This window comes from Dama dama, chromosome 18 (assembly GCF_033118175.1).
Source record: "Dama dama isolate Ldn47 chromosome 18, ASM3311817v1, whole genome shotgun sequence".
NCBI lineage: Eukaryota > Metazoa > Chordata > Mammalia > Artiodactyla > Cervidae > Dama > Dama dama.
The window spans coordinates 102,686,822-102,707,155 of record NC_083698.1 but is presented as its reverse complement, the minus strand read 5'-3'; the positions used below and the strand labels follow the sequence as shown (position 1 = coordinate 102,707,155).

At 42.1% G+C, this 20,334-nt stretch overlaps 1 protein-coding gene across 3 annotated transcripts in view; it reads left to right on the top strand.

The window, feature by feature from the left end:
- Positions 1 to 16,851: 16,851 nt before the first annotated feature.
- TPK1 (thiamin pyrophosphokinase 1) overlaps positions 16,852 to 20,334 on the top strand; it is a 352,973-nt gene continuing 349,490 nt past the window's right edge. The window contains exon 1 of one of the 3 annotated variants that reach the window (XM_061165991.1): positions 16,852 to 17,254. In XM_061165991.1, the coding sequence (XP_061021974.1) occupies positions 17,167 to 17,254 (88 nt within the window). In that variant the 5' untranslated portion in view covers positions 16,852 to 17,166. The remainder of the gene's footprint in view (positions 17,255 to 20,334) is intronic. The other 2 variants (XM_061165992.1, XM_061165990.1) reach the window with 2 other exon arrangements.

Genomic DNA, 20,334 nt, shown 5'->3' with positions numbered 1-20,334 from the left:
AGAAAAGCCAGAAGAACCAAAGATCAAATTGCCAACATCCACTGGATCATCGAAAAAGCAAGAGAGTTCCAGAAAAACATCTATTTCTGCTTTATTAACTATCCCAAAGCCTTTGACTGTGTGGATGACAATAACCTGTGGAAAATTCTAAAAGTGATGGGAATACCAGACCACCTGACCTGCCTCTTGAGAAACCTGTATGCAGGTCAGGAAGCAACAGTTAGAACTGACATATGCTTCTGGGTCTCACAGCTCCCTCAAAGGCATTTTTGTCCCATGGGACCCAAAAGCATATGTCAAAGGACCCAGGAGGAATCTTTCCCACTATTGTCCTGGATAGTAGGCAGACAGATCTCAGTCCTGGTTGTGGACTCTACAGTTGCCTATGTACCAATTCTAGGCCTCTCAGCCACAGTCTAAAACACTGTCTTAGACAATCACCCTTGAATGAAAGATGCTTTGTAGAAGTACAGCTTTCCAGATGAGAAGTTCCAGCACACTACTGGAGAAAAAAAAAAAAAAAAGCTATACAATTTGAAAGCATTTGAGTAGGTAAAAAGAGCAGCTTGATCTTACCCACCTTATACCTCCCCTAAGGTGCAGAGCTTAAGGTCAAGAGAGATCTTCTCAGCTGTGATTTATCCTAGAGGAGAAAAGTGAGCACATGGCTTCCCCAACTGTGTAGGCTGCTGCCAACGGGGCTCATTTCTCTCTTACTCCACCTAGAGTATAGAATCGTGAGCTACACGACTGAAGGACAGGAAGAGGATGGGAAAGCTGGACTAACAAAGGACCAAGAGGGCATTAAAAGGATGCAGATCATACTTACTCTCCACAGACTCCATCTACAAGCCCATCTGCAAGCCACTGGGAATGCCTAATACGCAAATCTCCCCAGCTAGCCCACAGGCACCCACAGCTCTCCTTGCATGTAACCTGCACATTACCCAAGCCTGTAGCCTGTTCCCTGTACACACTCCAGGCAGTGGCAGAGAGAATAATCTTTGGCAGATGACTACTAGCACACAGTGCAGGAGATCTGGGTGTGTATGATCCCTGGGTCAGGAAGACCCCCTGGAGAAGGGAATAGCTATCTACTTCAACATTCTTGCTTGAAGAATTCCACGGACAGAGGAGCCTGTACAGTCCATGGGGTCGCAGAGTCAGACGTAACCGAGCAACTACCACTTTTCATTATGAGCACACAGAAACTGGATTCCAATCTGCGGGCTGGGGAGAGACCACAGACTTGAGATTTAGCATCATCTTTTGGAAAACAAAAGAGGCTGCCAGCACACACCTGGTTTTTTGCAAGATTCAGAGAAGGCATACTGCTTTAAAATTCTGCCACAAGAAAGAAGTGTGGAGCAGTTGTACCCATAGGAAGTCTGAGATAGCGTGAGAATCTCAGCAGGGCTATGGAAGGTATCTGTCTCCTCAAGGCCATTAGTAAGGACTGGAGAAGGTGACTGGTAGACCATTAGTAAAGACTGGAGGAGGTGACTGGAAGACTGCTGACTTCCAAATGTGAAGACAGCAATACAGACAACTTCTAGGAACATGAAGTATCAAGGTAACATGACAACACAAAAGGATCACAATAATCTTCTAGTAAACAAACACAAAGACATGGGAACCTGCAATTTATCCAATAAAGAATGCAAAATAGCTATTTTAAGGAAACTCAATGAATAACAAGAAAACACAGAGAGACAATTCAATGAATTAAAAAACCAACATCTGAGAAAAGTGATGAATTTAACAAAAAGATAGAAATCATTAAAAAGTATCAAATAAATTCTGGATGTAAAGAATACTAAAAAATGCAGTTTTCACTGCAACTGAGAGTACCAAAATCAGAATAAAACAAGCAGAAGAAAGAATCTGGGAGGTAGAAGACAGAAACTTTGAAATTATCCCATCAGAGGAAAACAAAGGAAAAGAATGAAAAAGAGTGATGAAAGCCTACATGATCTATGGGATACTAGAAAAGAACCAATTTGTGAATTATTGGAGTTCCAGGAGAAGAGAGAAAAGAGGTCAGAAAGCTTATTTAAAGAATGAAAAGCTTTCAAATCTACAAAGAGATTTGGATATCCATATTCATGAAGCTCAAGGTTAACAAACAAAATGAACTTAAAGAGTTCATCTCCAAGACACAGTATAAAAAACTTGAAACAGAAAGACAAAGAGAGAATCTTAAAAGAAATGAAAAACAAAGCTTGTAACTTACAGGGAAACCCCCCTTATAGTGATCAGATTTCTCAACAGAGACCTCATAGGCCAGGACAGAGTGGGGTGATATGTTCAAAGTTCTAAAGGCCAAAAACTGCCATCCAAGAACTCCTTGCCCAGAAAATCTGTCCTTCAGAAATGAAGGCAATGTAAAGACTTCACAACGAACAAAAAGTGAGGAAATTTTCACCACTAGCTCTGTTTTATAAGAAATCTTGAAAGGAGTTCTTCAAGCTGAAATGGAAGAATGCTAATTAGTAACGGGAAAACATATGAAAACATTAAACACACTGGTAAAGGTAAGTGTATATTCAAAGTCAGAATACTGTCATATGGTGGCGTATTACCCACTTAACTCTAGAATAAAGGTTAAAAAACAAGAGTATTAAAAATAGCTATAACTATAATAATTTGCAGATGAACATAAAAAGAGGTTAAATTTTGACATCAAAAACACAAAGTGATGGGGGTAAGGAATAAAAGTTTAGATGCTTTATGTGTGATTGAAGTTATCTGTGTAAAACAGACTGCTATATTCATAAGACACTTTCTGTAAGCCTCACGGCACCCACAAAACAAAAACCTACAGTAAATACACAAAAAATAAAAAGAAGGGAATCAAGGCATACCGTTATGGAAAATCCATCAGTTCAAAAAGGAAGGCAGTGAGAGTGGAAGAAAAGGAACAAGGGAGCCAGAAAACAATGGTTCTAGCAAGTCTTTACCTATCAACAATAACCCTAATGTAAATGATGGAATATTTCAATCAAAGATATGCAGTTACTGGATGAATTTTTAAAAACATAAGTAAGAACCAACTACACATTTCCTGTAAGAGGTTCAATTTAACTTTAACTTTAAGGACACAAATACAATCAAAGTAAAGGGACAGAAGAAGACAGTCCACACACATGCAAAGCAAAAAAGAGCAGGACAGTTATGCTTATAGCAGACAAAATGGACTGTAAGCCAAACATGGCAAGAAGAGACAAAAAAAATCATTATATAATGACAAAAGGATCAATTTATTAAGAAGAACATTGGAAATACATATGCTCCCATCACCAGAGTACCTAAATATCAATATATTAAGTAAATACTAACAGATCTGAAGGGAGAAATAGACAACAATACAATAATAGGGATTTCAGTACCTCATTTTCAATAATGGATAGCGCTTCCAGACAGAAAATCAATAAGGAAACATTGGACGTGAACTATAATTTAGACTAAATGAACCTAACAGACACGTAAGAAACATTCCAACAGTAGTGGCATAAGACACATTGTTTTCAAGAACATTCTCTAGGATAAATGACAAGTTAAATCTCAAAAAACGTCTTAGCGAATATATAAATTTGCAATGTATGTTCTCAGACATTAGTAGAACTAAACTAAAAATCAGTAACAACAATACATCTGGAAAATCCCTGAGTATCTGGACAATTAAATATCACATTTCTAAGCAGCACATGAATCAGAGAAAATTAGAAAATATTTTTAACTGAATGATAATAAAGCACAACATCTGGGAATTTGCAGGTGCACTTAAAGAATCCTTAAAGCAGAATTTATGGGTTTAAATTCTTATAGTTGATGAGGAGAGTATGAAACTACTAACCAGAGCTTCCTACTTAAGGAACTAAAAAGGAAGAGCAACTTAAATCCAAAATAAGTAGAAAGAAAGAAGAAAAATAAAAATGCAAATTTATAAAATATAAAGAGAAAACAACAGAGAGGACTGACAAAATCAAAATATCTTTTCAGCATATTAATAAAATGGATAAAACTCTAGCGAAGAAATGTAAAACTAGCAAGCAACTAAGAAAACCAAAACTAAATTGCCCATATCAGAAAAAAAGACAAAGATCATCACCTTGGATCCTTCAGATTTTGGGAGGATAATAAAGGCATATTAGTATTATTATGCTAATAAATTTTACAGTATGGATGAAATGGAAACATTTCTAGCAAAACAGAAATTACAAAAATTGGTATAAGAATAAACATGAAACATGAATAACACTGTATTTCTTAAAGTGATTGAATATGTAATTTAAAATTCTCCCCTCTAGGATTGGGTGGAGAGGGAGGTGGGAGGGGGGATCGGGATGGGGAATACATGTAAATCCATGGCTGATTCATGTCAATGTATGGCAAAAACCACTACAATATTGTAAAGTAATTAGCCTCCAACTAATAAAAATAAATGGAAAAATTTTAAAATAAAATAAAATAAAATTCTCCCTTCTAAAATACTCCAGGCTCCAGTGGCCTCAGTAATGAATTACATCAGATAGTTGTGCTGTGTGCTGTACTTAGTCGCTCAGTAGTATCCGACTCTTTGGGAGCCCGTGGACTGCATAGCCCACCAGGCACCTCTGTCCATGGGGTTCTCCAGGCAGGAATACTGGAGTGGGTTGCCATGCCCTCCTCAAGGGGATCTTCCCCACCCAGGAATTGAACTGTGGTCTCCTGCATTCCAGGTGGATTCTTTCCCAAAAGAAATAAAACCACTCTTACATAAACTTTCAGAAAATGCAAGAGGAGGGAACTTTTCTCAATTTACTTTGTGAGGCTAGAATTATCATGAAACAAAAATCAAAAAAGCAGTTACTTTACAAGAAAGGAATACCAATACTAATGTTTCCTTATGGAAAAAAAAAAGTGAAAAGTGAAAGTCATTCCATTTTGTCCGACTCTTTGCAACCCCATGGACTGTACAGTCCATGAAATTCTCCAGGCCAGAATACTGGAGTGGGTAGCCTTTCTTTCTCCAGGGGATCTTCCCAACCCAGGGATTGAACCCAGGTCTCCCGCACTGCAGGAGGATTCTTTACCAACTGAGCTATCAGGGAAGCCCCAATATTTCCTCATAAACATAGATGCAAAATATTTAACACAATGTGAGCAAATCAAAAGACAATATATAAAATGGATAATCCATTATGACAAAGTGGCATTATTTCCAGGAGTTAAGATTGGATTAATATTTTAAAATCAATCAATATGATAACCATAGTAACTGAATTAAATAGGGAAGTCATATAATCTTCTTATAATAGATGCAAAAAAAAGAGACATTTCACAAATTTAACAAACGTTTACAGTGAAAAATCTTCACAAATTAAGGAGTAGGAGGGAAATTTCCCAGTATGGAAAAGCACATATCAAAAAAAGTGCACAACTAACCTCACGGTTAATGCTGAAAGACTCTGTCCTCTATGCCTACTGTTGGGAAGAAGGCATAGCTCCCATGGGCTTCCCTGGTGGCTGAGAAGGTAAAGAATCTGCCTGCAATGCAGGAGACCTGGGTTCAGTCCCTTAGTTGGGAAGATCCCCTGTAGAAGAGACTGGCGACCCACTCAGTATTCTTACCTGGAGAATCCCAGGCAGGAGGAGCCTGGCAGGCACAGTCCATGGGGTCACAAAGAGCTGGACACGACCAAGCACACAGCACACCCATGGTTCCCATACCGTGCGTTCTCAGCTTTTCCTTTCAAAATTATAGTGGATTCTACCTAGTGCAATAAAGCAAAAATAAAAATGAATAAATAAAAGGCACATGGATTAGAAAGGAAGACATAAAACTGACTTTATTGCAGACAATATGATCAATAGATTTGCATGCAACCTGATCTGTAGATGCCAAATCTATCAAAAAAAAGTTAGATGACTAATAAGTGAATTTAAAAAGACCACAGGATACAAGGCTAATATAAAAAATAAACTGTATTTCTAGACACTAATAATAAACAAGTGATGTTTAACACTTGATGTACAAATATCCCTTAAGTGGGATAACCCTGAAATACACACACACACACACACACACATGCATGCACGCGCGCACATCTCTCATGGGATTCAGCTCTCGTCTCCTACACTGGTACCTGGCTTCTGATCCCTTCCCTTGCTGCCTTCTTTAATAACTTCACTCTCTACAAGGGTTCTGCCCATCCAAATAAATTATCTGTGCTTAAATCCCAGTTTTAGACTTGCTTCTGGGAAACCTGAACTAAAGCATATGACAGTCTGGTGTGACCTAGAGTTGAGGAAGGGCTTCCCAGGCGGCTCAGTGGTAAAGAATCCATCTGCCAATGCAGGAGGCGCAGGAGACCTGGGTTCGATCCCTGGGTTGGGAAGATCTCCTGGAGGAGGAAATGACAACCCACTCCAGTCTTCTTGCCTGGAGAGTCCCGTGGACAGAGGAGACTGACGGGCTACAGGCTGCGGGATTGCACAGAGTTGGACACGACTGAGCGACTAAACAACAGGAACAACAGAGTTGAGGAAGTAATAACCAAACTCTTGAGCGACTAGTTCCTTGGAGGTAAAAAAAAACAAAAACATGGATTTGCTGCCTTGCAGGTAGGCTCCAGGTTGCAAGTAGGTGAAATTAGGAATGCAGGCTTGCCCAGGTCGCTGCAACGTGCGGTACGAGGCTAACCACACAGGAGCTGATTCTTTTAACCTTCCATGTGTGATGCCTTGTGATTCCTTCATCAGTACAGTGTGGGGATGTCACTTCCAGTTCACACGGACGTTTGCAAGCAAAAAAATGACAACCAACAGAGAGTGGGCAGCAACTTCATCTTGGCAGTCTGTCTCCCTCTCCCTCTTCATGCTCCAAAGTTGAGCCTTAATCCCAAAGCAGCATGGGGGTAAGAGACAGGAGGATGCTTTTCTCCTCCACTTAAAACTGCTAGCTCCACAAGTCTAGTCTGGAAGCTGGGAGAGAATGAAAGTTCTGAATCAAATATGAGATTTGAGTTTTACAATGAAAAGCTCTGAATCTTAATAACTGAGCCTATTTGAATATTTAGTTTTTAACTTAACATTTAATTTTAGCACTAAAATAATCATGCTGCTGCTGCTATGTCGCTTCAGTCGTGTCCAACCCTTTGTGACCCCATGGACTGTAGCCCACCAGGCTCCTCTGTCTGGGGATTTCCCAGCAAGAATACTGGAAGGAGTTGCCATGCCCTCCTCCAGGGAACCTTCCCAACCCAGGGATCAAACCTGCATCTCTTATGTCTCCTGAATTGGCAAGTGGGTTCTTTACCACTAGCACCACCTGGGAAGCCCCAAATAAGCATATTCTAATACTACCAGAAGCATATTTCAATACTAAAAGTGACAAAAATTTATGAATTGGAGTGATGTCCTCAAAAATCTCATATTAACAGGTGGGAATAGGACATGCCCTATTCAGGGATCAGGTGGTTTTCAGCAGAGCACAACTGGCAGTAGTTACAAAAAATAAATATGAGTAGACAGAACTGGGCTTCCCAGGTGGCTCAGTGGTAAAGAATCCACCTGCCAAGCACGAGACTCGGATTTAATCCCTGGGTTGAGAAGATCTCCTTGAAAAGGAACTGGCAACCCACTCCAGTATTCTTGCCTGGGAAATCCCATGGAGTGAGAAGCCTGGCGGGCTATACTCCATGGGGTCTCAGAGTCAGGCATAACTTAGCCACTAAACAGCATATATGTGTATGTACATATGTATAAAATATATTATATAATAGAAAGAGTATATTGTATATTCTTGCTCAAATTCTTTTCCATTATAGGTTATTACAGGATACTGAATATAGTTCCCTCTGTTACACAGTAGATTTTTGTTTATTATTTTGCTTTCTAACATATTAGACATTTGTATGATGTGAAGTAGAAATTGATTTTTATCATTTCCATGTGTAGATAATTCCATCAAGAATATTTATTAAATACACCACGATATTTTTTCCTCTGATTTAAAATGTTACTTGTAAATAATTTCCATATATGAATTTGTTTCTGAACTCTATTTTGTTCTATCAAACTGTTTCTATACTTATAATACCTTTTTAAATTACTATGGTGATACATATTTTTTTCTATACCTAGTAGGAAAGTCTCTTCTTATTGACCTTCATATAACAAGCATTTGAGGAGAAGAATGAGATAAGATAGAGTTGGAGATAGAGATGTCCAGGTTGTTCTGGATGTTTTCAGTTTGGATTCTATTTTTAAATCAGTTGATGAGTTTTAAGCAAGTAGGGACATGATCAATTTCACAATTTAAAAAGGGAGTTTTGGCTACCATGTGAGGACTAGGTTAGAAAGATGCAAGGGTGGAGAAGGGTAGCCATCAGGAGCATTACAGAGCCCTGTGAGGGACAAGTTAGTTGGGTAGCTTGACCTTTGTTGTTGTTCAGTTGCCAAGTCCTGTCCGACTCTTCACCACCCCATGGACGGCAGCAAGCCAGGCTTCCCTGACCCTTAATTGGTGAATCAATTGAATCATTGATGTCATCACACCATTGCATCCTCTGTTGCCCTATTCTCCTTCTGCCTTCATCTTTCCAGCATCAGGGTCTTTTCCAATGAGTAGACTCTTCACATCACGTGGCCAAAGTATTGGAGCTTCAGCTTCATCATCAGTCCTTCCAATGAACATGCAGGGTTGATTTCCTTTAGGATTGACGGGTTTGATCTCCTTGCAGTCCAAGGGACTCTCAAGAGTCTTCTCCAGCACCACGGTTCAAAAGCATCAGTAGCTCACCCTTACCTGTTTGGTAATAGCACCCATTTTTTATCTGGCCTTACTGCCTCTCATCTAAGTGATTACTTTTCCCAGCTTCCCTTAAAGCAATATGGAGCCACGTGATTAAGTGACACCAGACAATTATATTTAGACAGAAGCATTGTGTGAGGCTTTGGGGAAGCCTTTAAAGTGTTCAACTTGATCTAAAGCTTTGCTCTGGGAAAATAGTGATGGCTAAGAAATTCCCCCACCCCCTGTTTTCTAAGCCCTCACCTTTCTATGTTCCAGGAAAAGGATTACCTCAAAGAACTACCCTTCCTTCCCCACATGACTCAGGTAAGAGTCCCATCCACTTTGTCAGGGCTCTCATGAAACTCTCAGATGTCTCTTACTTTCGCCTGAACCTCTGAGGAGGCCAGACACAATCCTTCCAACCCCCTATTCCTTTTTTTCCCCCAAATGAGATATAACTAACATTAGTTCTGGGTATATTCAGCTCTCCATTCTTTGTCTCATGAATAATTTGCTGATATTAGAAATGTTTGTCTGCTTGAAAGTAACTAAACACAGATAAACATTTCTGTTCAGCTGATTGAGGTTTCCCCTAATTGTAAAATGACCCCAACTGCAAATCACCCCACCCGAGATTTCACTATGCCTCCCTATAAATATCTAAAGCAAAACCATGCAGTGGGGACACTTGGATCTTATGACCTAGGGTGTGCCCCCAGTAGCCTGAATGAAATCATCTCCTTGATTGACAGATGCATTTTGTCTTTCACATCTTTTTATAAGGCAGATGGTGTACTTCTGCCCTTCCTCCTTTCTAATGGTTGAAATGTATAGGTGAAGGCTGGAGCTCAAACAGCCTTCTGGGACCATGAGGTGGCATACATTTAAAATCATACGATACCAGATCACAGGGCTATAAAAAGAAGCACAAAAAGAATGTAATGAGTTTACAGAGCAAAGTGAGATTAATTGTGAGAGGCCTGAGTGAATCTCACAGAAGACTTTCAGAGAAGATGATACTTTAATAGGGCTTAAAATAATGAAAATTTTGATTGATAGTTGAGAGGAAATGACAAGAATGATTGAATCTTTATCCATACTGACTTCAATAGGCTGGAGTAGAACCAACATTGACACCTTACTGAGTTTATGGAATGAAAGAAAAGGCAAATTAAAGTTATTTATCAAGGAGTGCAGAAGAATAATGATGCTAAGGAAAGAAATGAAGACTCTGGGGGGAGGAATGAATTAATTATTTTAGTTTTAGCCACTTGAATCAGAGGTAATGGTGAAATATTTAAGTGTAAATATTCTAAAGGCAGTTAGAAATACTGCTTCAAGAGATCAAGACAGACATGCATCTTGACATTGAGAGAATGATTTCATTTTCTGAACAAAAAATGCTGAAGTACATGAGCTGTTACAAGCTGATTAAAGACCAGAAATTCTAAGACTGCTTAGTGGCAGCAGTAGGGAGAACAGCTGTTGAAGCAAAGCGGTGTTAGCACCTGTGCTCATAGCCTCTCTCAGCTTTCCCCCACCAGTTGTTTGGAGCAAAAACTGTTCTGCAAGATTTTGCAAGATATACCAAGCATGTCCCATGCTCCAATGTCTTTGAGACATTCTGGGTTTGGAGGTAAAAAACTTGTTTATTTCTGATCTTTGTGAGATGTTAAAGATGGATAATGTGCTATAAATCTCAAAGGAGGTTGGTAATAGGGTGCAGTGTTTTCAAAATTTATTTTGCTGCAGAAAATTTTTATTATAGAATCTTTTTGGAACATCATAAATTTTGAACTCCACCAGTTCAAGAAAATGGGGTAAGAGTAGAAGATAATTGGCTAGGGAGATTGGAGAGCCATCTTTGTATCCTGGAGAAAAATGTGTAACCTATTGCTAGAGGTTCCATCCTACTCCATGAAACTTTTGGGGATAGTAGGATCCATTGAAAACTTGCTTGAAGCTATGAAATTGCTCCTCTGAAAATTATACCACATGTATATGTATGTTCCTTTCCTTGGAAGCCCAAAATATGATAAGGATTAACAATAGTGACTATTAATTTCCTTTTAATATATAATTCACAACCTTAAATTCCTTTAATGTGCACACTACAAAAATATTAAATAATAAAATACAAATGCATGTAAAATAATGGTGGTATTTCCCTAAGTCTACTGCCTTCTATGTACTCCATCCCTTTATCTCAGAGGCCATTTTAAACAATTCTTGTGTAGATATCCAAATACATTTAAAAAATATAGGTAGGGTTTTTCCTACCACTTCCATTTATTAAAATTTACTCTATCATGGATATTTTTCCACATGAGGGAACACTGATTTAGCTTATTCTTTTTAATAATTGCTGGTATTCTGTACTTCAGTTTTTCATTTTTTTCCCACCGTGCTTTAATCCATTTAACAAACATTTATTCAATCTCTATTATGGGTGAGGTATTCTTGTTTGCCTGGATAAATGGCAATGAAAAAAACAGATATGGTTCCTGCTCTTAGCAAGCTCTCACTCTAGCAGGAGGAGAAAAATCATAAACAAGTTAAATAACTACAGATTGTGAACATAGCTCTTCAGCAAAGCAAACATCCTAGGTAAGATGAAGAGTAACCAGAGGAGGAAAGTTAGTTTTGTGTTGAGGCTGGATGAATGAGTCAGCTGTGAGAAGAAACATTCTAGGCTATTACAAACAATTTCATTATGAACATTCAGTAAATATTCATTGATTGCTTACTCTTTGCCAGCAACTGTGCCCGAGTGTGAGGATTCAAAAGTGAACAATGAAAATCTGGTCCTTGTTCTCTTGGAGCCTACATTTTAGGATAATTAAATAAAATACAAAGACCTCAACAGAGTTACTGGAACATAATAATTATTGAACAAACGTAAACTTGTATGATAATCTACAATGTTATTTGCAATCTAGTAAGTAATTTTATCTCATTGTTCAAATTTGCTTCTCCAAATGTTAGAGATGTTGTGTTTTTCACATTAGTTGCCATTCACACTAGTTGAATACCTTCTGTAATTTGCCTGTATATATCCTCGTAATGGGGCTTCCCAGGTGGCGCTAGTGGTAAAGAACTGGCCTGCCAATGCAGGAGATGTAACAGACTCTGGTTTGATCCCTGGGTCAGGAAGATGCCCTGGAGGAGGGCATGGCAACCCACTCCAGCATTCTTGCCTAGAGAATCCTATGGACAGAGGAGCCTGGTGGGCTACAGTCCATGGGGTCACAGAGTTGGACATGACTGAAGCAACTTAGCACAAGCACACACATCCTTGTAATCAGTCAGTCAGTTCAGTCGCTCAGTCGTGTCCGATTCTTTGCGACCCCATGAACCGCAGCACGCCAGGTCTCCCTGTCCACCACAAACTCCCGGAGTTTACTCAAGCTTATGTCCATCGAGTCAGTGATGCCATCCAGCCATCTCATCCTCTATCATCCCCTTCTTCTCCTGCCCTCAGTCTTTCCCAGCATCAGGGTCTTTTCCAATGAGTCAAATCTTCGCATGAGGTGGCCAAAGTATTGGAGTTTCAGCTTCAACATCAGTCCTTCCAATGAACACCCAGGACTGATCTCCTTTAGGATGGACTGGTTGGATCTCCTTGCAGCCCAAGGGACTCTCAAGAGTCTTCTCCAACACCACAGTTCAAAAGCATCAATTCTTCGGCACTCAGCTCTCTTTATAGTCCAACTCTCACATCCATACATGACCATTGAAAAAACCATAGCCTTGACTAGCAATCACCATCTGCAGTGATTTTGGAGGCCCCCCAAAATAAAGTCTGACACTGTTTCCACTGTTTCCCCATCTGTTTGCCATGAAGTGATGGGACCGGATGCCATGAGCTTAGTTTTCTGAATGTTGAGCTTTAAGCCAACTTTTTCACTCTCCTCTTTAGTGATTAACTTGTAGCAAAAGCAATAGAATAAAACTGAACTTGCTCAGTCCTGTCTGACTCTCTGCAACCTTGTGGGCTGTAGCCCATCAGGCTCCTCTGTCCATGGGATCTTCCAGGCAAGAATACTGGAGTGGGTTGTCATTTTCTTCTCCAGGGTATCGTCCTAACCCAGGGATCGAAACCCAGTCTCCTGCATTACCAGCAGATTCTTTATGCCCTGAGCCACCAGGGAATCAAGATTAAAGCAAAAGAAACAGATTCAACACAGAGTCAGATTTGTTCTTCCCTATGAAGCTCAACATTCAGAAAACTAAGATCATGGCATCTGGTCCCATCACATCATGGCAAACAGATGGGGAAACACTGGAAACAGTGTCAGACTTTATTTTTGGGGCTCCAAAATCACTGCAGATGGTGATTGCAGCCATGAAATTAAAAGACGCTTACTCCTTGGAAGGGAAGTTATGACCAGCCTAGATAGCATATTTAAAAGCAGAGACATTACTTTGTCAACAAAGGTCCGTCTAGTCAAGGCTATGGTTTTTCCAGTGGTCATGTATGGATGTGAGAGTTGGATTATAAAGAGAGCTGAGTGCCGAAGAATTGATGCTTTTGAACTGTGGTGTTGGAGAAGACTCTTGAGAGTCCCTTGGGCTGCAAGGAGATCCAACCAGTCCATCCTAAAGGAGATCAGTCCTGGGTGTTCATTGGAAGGACTGATGCTGAAGCTGAAACTCCAATACTTTGGCCACCTGATGTGAAGAGCTGACTCACTGGAAAAGACCCTGATGCTGGGAAAGACTGAGGGCAGGAGAAGAAGGGGATGATAGAGGATGAGATGGTTGGATGGCATCACTGACTCAATGGACATGGGTTTGGGTAAACTCCAGGAGTTGATGCTGGACAGGGAGGCCTGGTGTGCTGCAGTTCATGGCGTCACAAAGAGTCAGACACGACTGAGCAACAGAACTGAACTGAACTGAATCACTATGGCTCCCTATGGCTTAAAGTGTACACAGTGGCCTATCTCAGAGAACTCTGCCTCCCATGACTGAGTGTTAAGCTAAAATACCTTTGTTTAGCTCAGAGGAAACATCCTGACTTGTATGACTGCAGGGAAAAAGAAATTAACACACACTTTCCAGAGTCTGACTGGAACCAGCAAGTATTTGCAACAATTTATTGCCTTATTTTCCTATACCTCCTCATTGCCCTCTCTTTGTTCTGTAAATGAAACTAGCATCCAGACCCAGACAAATGATTCTCTGGGACACTAGTCTACCATCTTCTTGGTCTGCTGATTTTCTGAATGACGTCAGTATTCCTTGTCCCAACAACTCATCTCTCGATTTATTGGTCTGTCATGCAGTGAGCAGTGTGAGCCTGGACTCAGTAACACCCTTGGTCATCATTTTATTGGTCCACTTGCTTGTTGGGTGTGTGCTAAGTCACTTTAGTCATGTCTGACTCTTTGCGACCTTATAGTCTACAGCCTTCCAGGTTCCTCTGTCCATGGGATTCTCTAGGCAAAAATACTGGAGTTGGTTGCCGTGCCCTCCTCCAGGGTATCTTCCCGACCCTGGGATCAAACCCACGTCTCTTACGTCTCCTGCATTGGCAGGCAGGTTCTCTACCACTATCGCCACCTGGGAAGCCCCCATTTGCTTGATACTGAAATATATTCAGCAACCACTTGTGTGTTACATGGTCACAGTCTCCCTTCACCTTCAGCGTGTTGTCTACTAGTTTCACTATGAGCATCTTGAAACATAGGGACCTTTGAAATTTATTGTGGTTAATATTTCAGTTTTCTTTTTTTTTAATTTTTTTATTTCAGTTTTCTTTGGGAGAAAGAAACCTGAACTATATTACACATAAAAACTTTGCAAGGAAGTGTGCTATAAACAGGGATGTTATAAGATGTAAGTTGGATACTTCTCATATTGATGGACAGGGACACACATTTTCTTTCAAACCTATATGCACTAGGCACCTACCCAAGTGTTTATCCAAACCTAGTCATTTGGTCCTTATGGAACTCTTCCAAAGTAGACAACATTGTTTGCATTTTATATGTGAGGAAATCTAAGTAGTTTTCTTAAGCCCCACAGTTGGTAAGCACATGGTTAAAATGGCTCACCTGCTGTATTGTGATGGTAAAGACCCAATATTTACCTTTACTACGATAAATGTGAAGTCCCTAGTAGTTTGGTCTAAAATTGACTGTGAGGTAGGCGTATACTTGGCTTAACATGGTGAATGTGAAAAACACCTGCAAGTTTCATTAGATCTGGCAGCTGATTAATCAGTATCAGCAATGTACTTTTCTAGGTTAGATCACCCCTGGAACTTATTGAACAGTGTCAAAGATAAACACCAGGTGTTAGTCCAAGCGTCAAAAACAGATTTTGTTTAGTAACTACTGACAGTCGAGAAAGAGTTGGGCTCTATTCCTATATGTGCAGAGGCTACTGGGACGAGTTTTAACGGGAGGATGAGGGAGGGCGAAGAGTGGGCAAAGAGCCGGTCAGTATTAAGGGCGATGACACAAGCTTCTCTTGCTAGCTGGCAGCTGCCAAAGCGAGGAGTCTCTTCTCTCACAAAGATGCACCCTTCCTGCATTTGCAGGAAATGGCTCTCAAGTTTGGAGAGACGCTTCTGAGTCTTAAGATACATATTCACAATCGCAAGAGCTTGGGAGGTCAGGGGCCTGTCCTCAGCGTTCGTGAGGACTTTCTCAGGTAGGCATTTTAAAGTGTGTGTGTCCTCATATATATGGAATTTAGAAAGATGGTAACGATAACCCTATATGCAAAACAGAAAAAGAGACACAGAAGTACAGAACAGACATTTGAACTCTGTGGGAGGTGAGGGTGGGATGTTTTGAAAGAACAGCATGTATACTATCTATGGTGAAACAGATCACCAGCCCAGGTGGGATGCATGAGACAAGTGCTCCGGCCTGGTGCACTGGGAAGACCCAGAGGAATCGGGTAGAGAGGGAGGTGGGAGGGGGGATCGGGATGGGGAATGCGTGTAACTCTATGGCTGATTCATATCAATGTATGACAAAACCCACTGAAATGTTGTGAAGTAATTAGCCTCCAACTAAAAAAAAAAAAAAAGTGTGTGTGTCCTGAGGACAGGCCGTAGGCTGGTAGAAGCCATGCTAGAGTTGGTCACGTCTCTCAGGGCAGAGGTCTGCAAGAGTTGTCAGATGCTGACAGTTGTGCGGTCCTCATCAGCAGTCAGAACCACGATGTACGGGCAACATTAAATACAGAGGATGGGAACCACGACAGCGGGGGCTAAAAATCAGGTCCTCTAAGAACCGCAAAAGAACAAGTTTAGTCTGGAAAAGATAAAGCCTAGGGAGTCTACTAAGTCTAGAGACCTGGCTCGCTCAGTCCTGGAAGAGGCTGCGTGGCCACAGAAAGAACTCTTCAACCTGTGAATGTTGGCGTCAGCAGAGCTGCAAAAGCAGCTTCAAGTTCCTGCCAACGGTAACATTCTGTGACTGTTGCAACCCAGCGAAGACTTGAACGAAGGCGTGCTCCTGAGGCACACTAGCTGCAAGCGGGAGATCAGAGAATGAGGACCAAGAAAAAGGGCTCTTTCGGGAACTTGGGACCTTGGCTGGGCTCTGATGCCAAGCTGGCGAAGGATGACAGGGGATGTTAACGCTTGGCTTGGAGCAAATAGCGGCCTCCAAGCTCAAGTTCAGGGACCAGCGTTCCTCAGAAACACCAGCGATGGCTCCAGGGCAGAAGTAGTCTAGAAGAGAGGGCGGCGCGTGAGGGAGCAGGTGGCAGGGTGGCCTAAAGTTCCGGCGCCCGAAGCCAGGGGACGCACAGTCTGGGGTGAGGGCGGAGGAGGGGGCGTGCGTGGTGGGGGATGGGGCTGGGGCTAGGGGCGGGGCCCCGCGGCTCGCACGCGCCGCGGGCTCCCGGAAGGAGGCGGGGCCGCCTCGCGCGCTCTTCCCTTAAAACTGCGGGCCGCGGGCTGCGCGCCGCCGAGGTGCGTCAGTCGAGCGCCGAGCCGTCGATCGCGTGGCTCCCGCAGTCTGCGCTCCCGCTCGGTGGTGGCTCCACCCGCCATATTGTGTAAGTGCGACAGCAGCCTTGGCGCGCCACCCGCGTTCCCGGCGTGTGGGGCGGGGAGCAGGCGGCTCCGACTCGCTTCGCGTTCCTGGCTCCCTTGGCTCCCCGCCCCGATCCCGGGACGGTGACGGCGTCACGGGGAGAGGCTGGACCCGGCGACCCCGCCGAGACACGCGTAGCGCGCGCTCTCTGCGCCCCCGCGCGCCCTGGAACGCCTCCGGCGTCCCCGTCGCCGCGCGCCCAGCGGGCCGTGCCCGGGCCTGCACACCGGGAGCGCGGCTCGCTCCGCGGTCCGCCCCGGCGCCACACGTACTGGCGTTTTCGCGTGCTGTTTAATTAGCTAGGAGAAGTTCTAATGTGGCATTTTTATGTGTTTTTTTTTTTTTTTTAAACGCAGAGACCAGCATCCCGTTATGGAGCATGCCATTACCCCGCTGGAACCCCTGCTTCCCTCTGGTAACTATTTCTTCACACGTTTCACAGTGCAATTGATGCGCAGTCCCCGGCCCCCCACCCCAAGCCTTGATAAGGTTAAAAGGGCTGGACTCTCGACCCAGAGTGGTGTCCAGTCTGACTCAGATTTCCTAGATTTAGGCAGATTACTACTCAGCCTCTCTTGTGCCTCAGTTTCCTTATCTGAAAAAAATGAGCACAGTTATTAGTCCTTGCGGTGTAGGGTTGTGTGAGGACTTAAAGCTGATGCCCTTCACCTGGAGAAGACCAAGCCCTGCCTGTAATGTGAGCTCTCAGGCTCCTAACAATAATTGGAGCAGAGAAGTAGACGGAAGGGGTAGAGATCAGTCTTTATTGACTTTATGATTGCCTGCCCATTGTGCCCATTTGTCATCCTTTGAAAATGCCTGAGGTTACCCAATAAAAATGCTTTCAAGATACGACAGTCAAAGATTTTTCTTATTTTAAAGTGTGGAGTCATTGTAATTCACATGGAAGTAGACGGAAGAATGAGTTTTTCTGAGGGAATTGTTAGTTGCTTTCATTGTCATGTGTAGTAACTGCGTGCTAATTTCATGATATTAAAACATTTTTTTATGTACCGGTTTTTACTTTTGTTTCTCTTGTGTAGAACTTCTAGTTTATCAGCTCAACAATTTAAATTGAATGCAAAACTCTATAGTGTGTACAGCTTTCTGTAAACCTGTGAATTCTTGAGTTTTTTTGGGGCGGGAGTATTGAATCTGATTGGAACTTGTCAGTTTCCCCACATCCTGGGAGTATTTATGGTAAAACAATCAAAGGATCATTACAGCAGGGGCCCTGACTCCTTTCTGCCCAGACACTTGCTGTGCTACATTGTTTACATATCCTTTTTATCTTACTTTGCAGGTCGTAAGGAACTAGAGTCTGAACCCAATATGTTTGACTTGTTGAGAGGTTTGAGTGTCTAATCATTTTAGAAAACAGCTTTTCCTAAGAAAAGCACTGGCATATATAAACATTTTGAAATTGAAACTTCGGTAGTTCTCAGTTATCCAAGGGTGGGGGGGGGGGGGGGGCAACAGTATTTCCAAGAGTAAACATTGGATTCAGCTGGCCTGTTGACGTTCAGATTTGTTACTAAGCATGAACACTTTACTGCTGGAAGATCTAGTGTTTTCTCAGTTTTAAAGGGATAGGTCATAGAGACAGTGGTACATAGGAAAGGTTGGAGTGAGGCAACAGGGTTTCTGGGTCTAAGTCTTAGATTTGCTGGTTGTATTTCAGTTTCTTCATTTGTGAAGTAGGACTATTTCACAGGGTTCTTGTGAGCATGGATGAGTTGTAAAACATGCAAAGCTCTTAGCTTTAATTTCGGTAAGTGATTAGTGGTCAGGCTAAGGTGGTTGGATTTCCGGGTCAGTGTTGAAATGGAAAGGGCTTCCCAGGTGACTCAGTGGTAAACGATCCGCCTGCCAGTGCAGGAGAAGCAAGAAACATGGATTCAATCCTTGGGTTGGGAAGATCCCCTGGAGGAGGAAATGGCAACCGGCTTTAGTATACTTGCCTGGAGAATTGCATGGACAGAGAAGCCTTAGGGTCAAAGAGAACTGTACACAGCTGAGCGACAGAGCACAACGTGCCTACATGCTGAGATGGAAAAGGTTGGGAGCAGTAGACTAGTAGGGAATAGCAGGAAAGACAGGCAGCTCTGCTCCATATGGGTTTAATCAGAGGCTTAGGGAGAAGGCTGTGACTCCTCAGGTCAGTCTTGCAGGCTCCGCGCTGGGGCAGGCGGACGGGGAACCGTCGAGGACTGTGATGCGCTGTATGAAGCACAGACCCTCCAGGTGGAATCCTGAACTTCTCTGAGGACATCCGTGGCATTTAGTGGTTTGCCTAGTTTCTTCTTCTTGCTCCTAAGTGTACAGTTATTTAGAGATTCCCATCTGATCTCAAACACTGGCCTGGAAACATGGGTTCCCTACAAGTTTACTTTCCTCTAGATAAATCAGGGATGTTTAAAAACAGAACAGTGTATCACGCGGTGCCCTTGCAATGCCTGGCTCTTAGAGTAATTCGGTAAATATTTGAGGTTAACGTTACGTTTAGAGAGGTTCCCTTCATCAAGTAGACATTTAATATTTTCTAGCAGAGAGGTAGCTTTTGTATGAATAACTTCTCTGAATGTGATCTTCGGCATAATGTGCCTGTAATGCTCACCCAGATTTCGTGTAGCGGACAGTCTGACAAACTGGTTCTCTCCAGGGTAACTAATTGTCAAGTGCACCAAGATGCTCACCTCTAATGATCACCAGCAGAGGGAATATAAAATCTCTTTAATCTTTGTTATTTGTAATTGAAGTGTGTGTTAGTCTCTCAGTCGTATCTGACTCTCTTGTGACCCCATAGACTATGGCCTGCCAGGCTCTTCTGTCCATGGGATCCTCCAGGCAAGAATACTGGGGTGGTTGCCATTCCCTTCTCCAGGGAATCTTCCCAACCTAGGGATCTAAGCCGGGTATCCCACATTGTGGGCAGATTCTTTACCATCTAAGCCACCAGGGAAGGCCAAATTAAGTAAATGGTTATTATTTAAAGAAAAACAACTAACCTAAAACATGAAAGTTTCCTGTAATCCCTCTTCAAGAAATAACCTTTATTAACAATTGGTATATATTCTAAAATTTTATTCATGTACATATAACCAATATACCATTCCTCTTGTTTTAAATAAAATGGATTTATATTGTAAGTTTTGTAAATTACTGTTTTGGAGCAGTGAGTAAAAATATATCAATATTTTATTTCAAACGTCTTGCTCTTTGTTCATTTTTTTTTTTTAAACAGAGTAGAGTGTTTCTAAACGTTAAAAAAAACAATTCAAGTGAGTAAATGTTACAAATCTTACTCAGTGATTATTCAGCAATTAATATATTGGGTAGTATCCAATCTGGCAGATAGAAACTGGAGGAGCTGTGTGAAGTGGTAGACATTATAGGCAGAAATGGGCAGGAACAAGGAAGTTACACTCACCAAAAGTAGTTTGGTTCTAGCAAGGTCCCTTTCCTTTAGGGGATGGTAAAGGGTCTGTCGGGCAG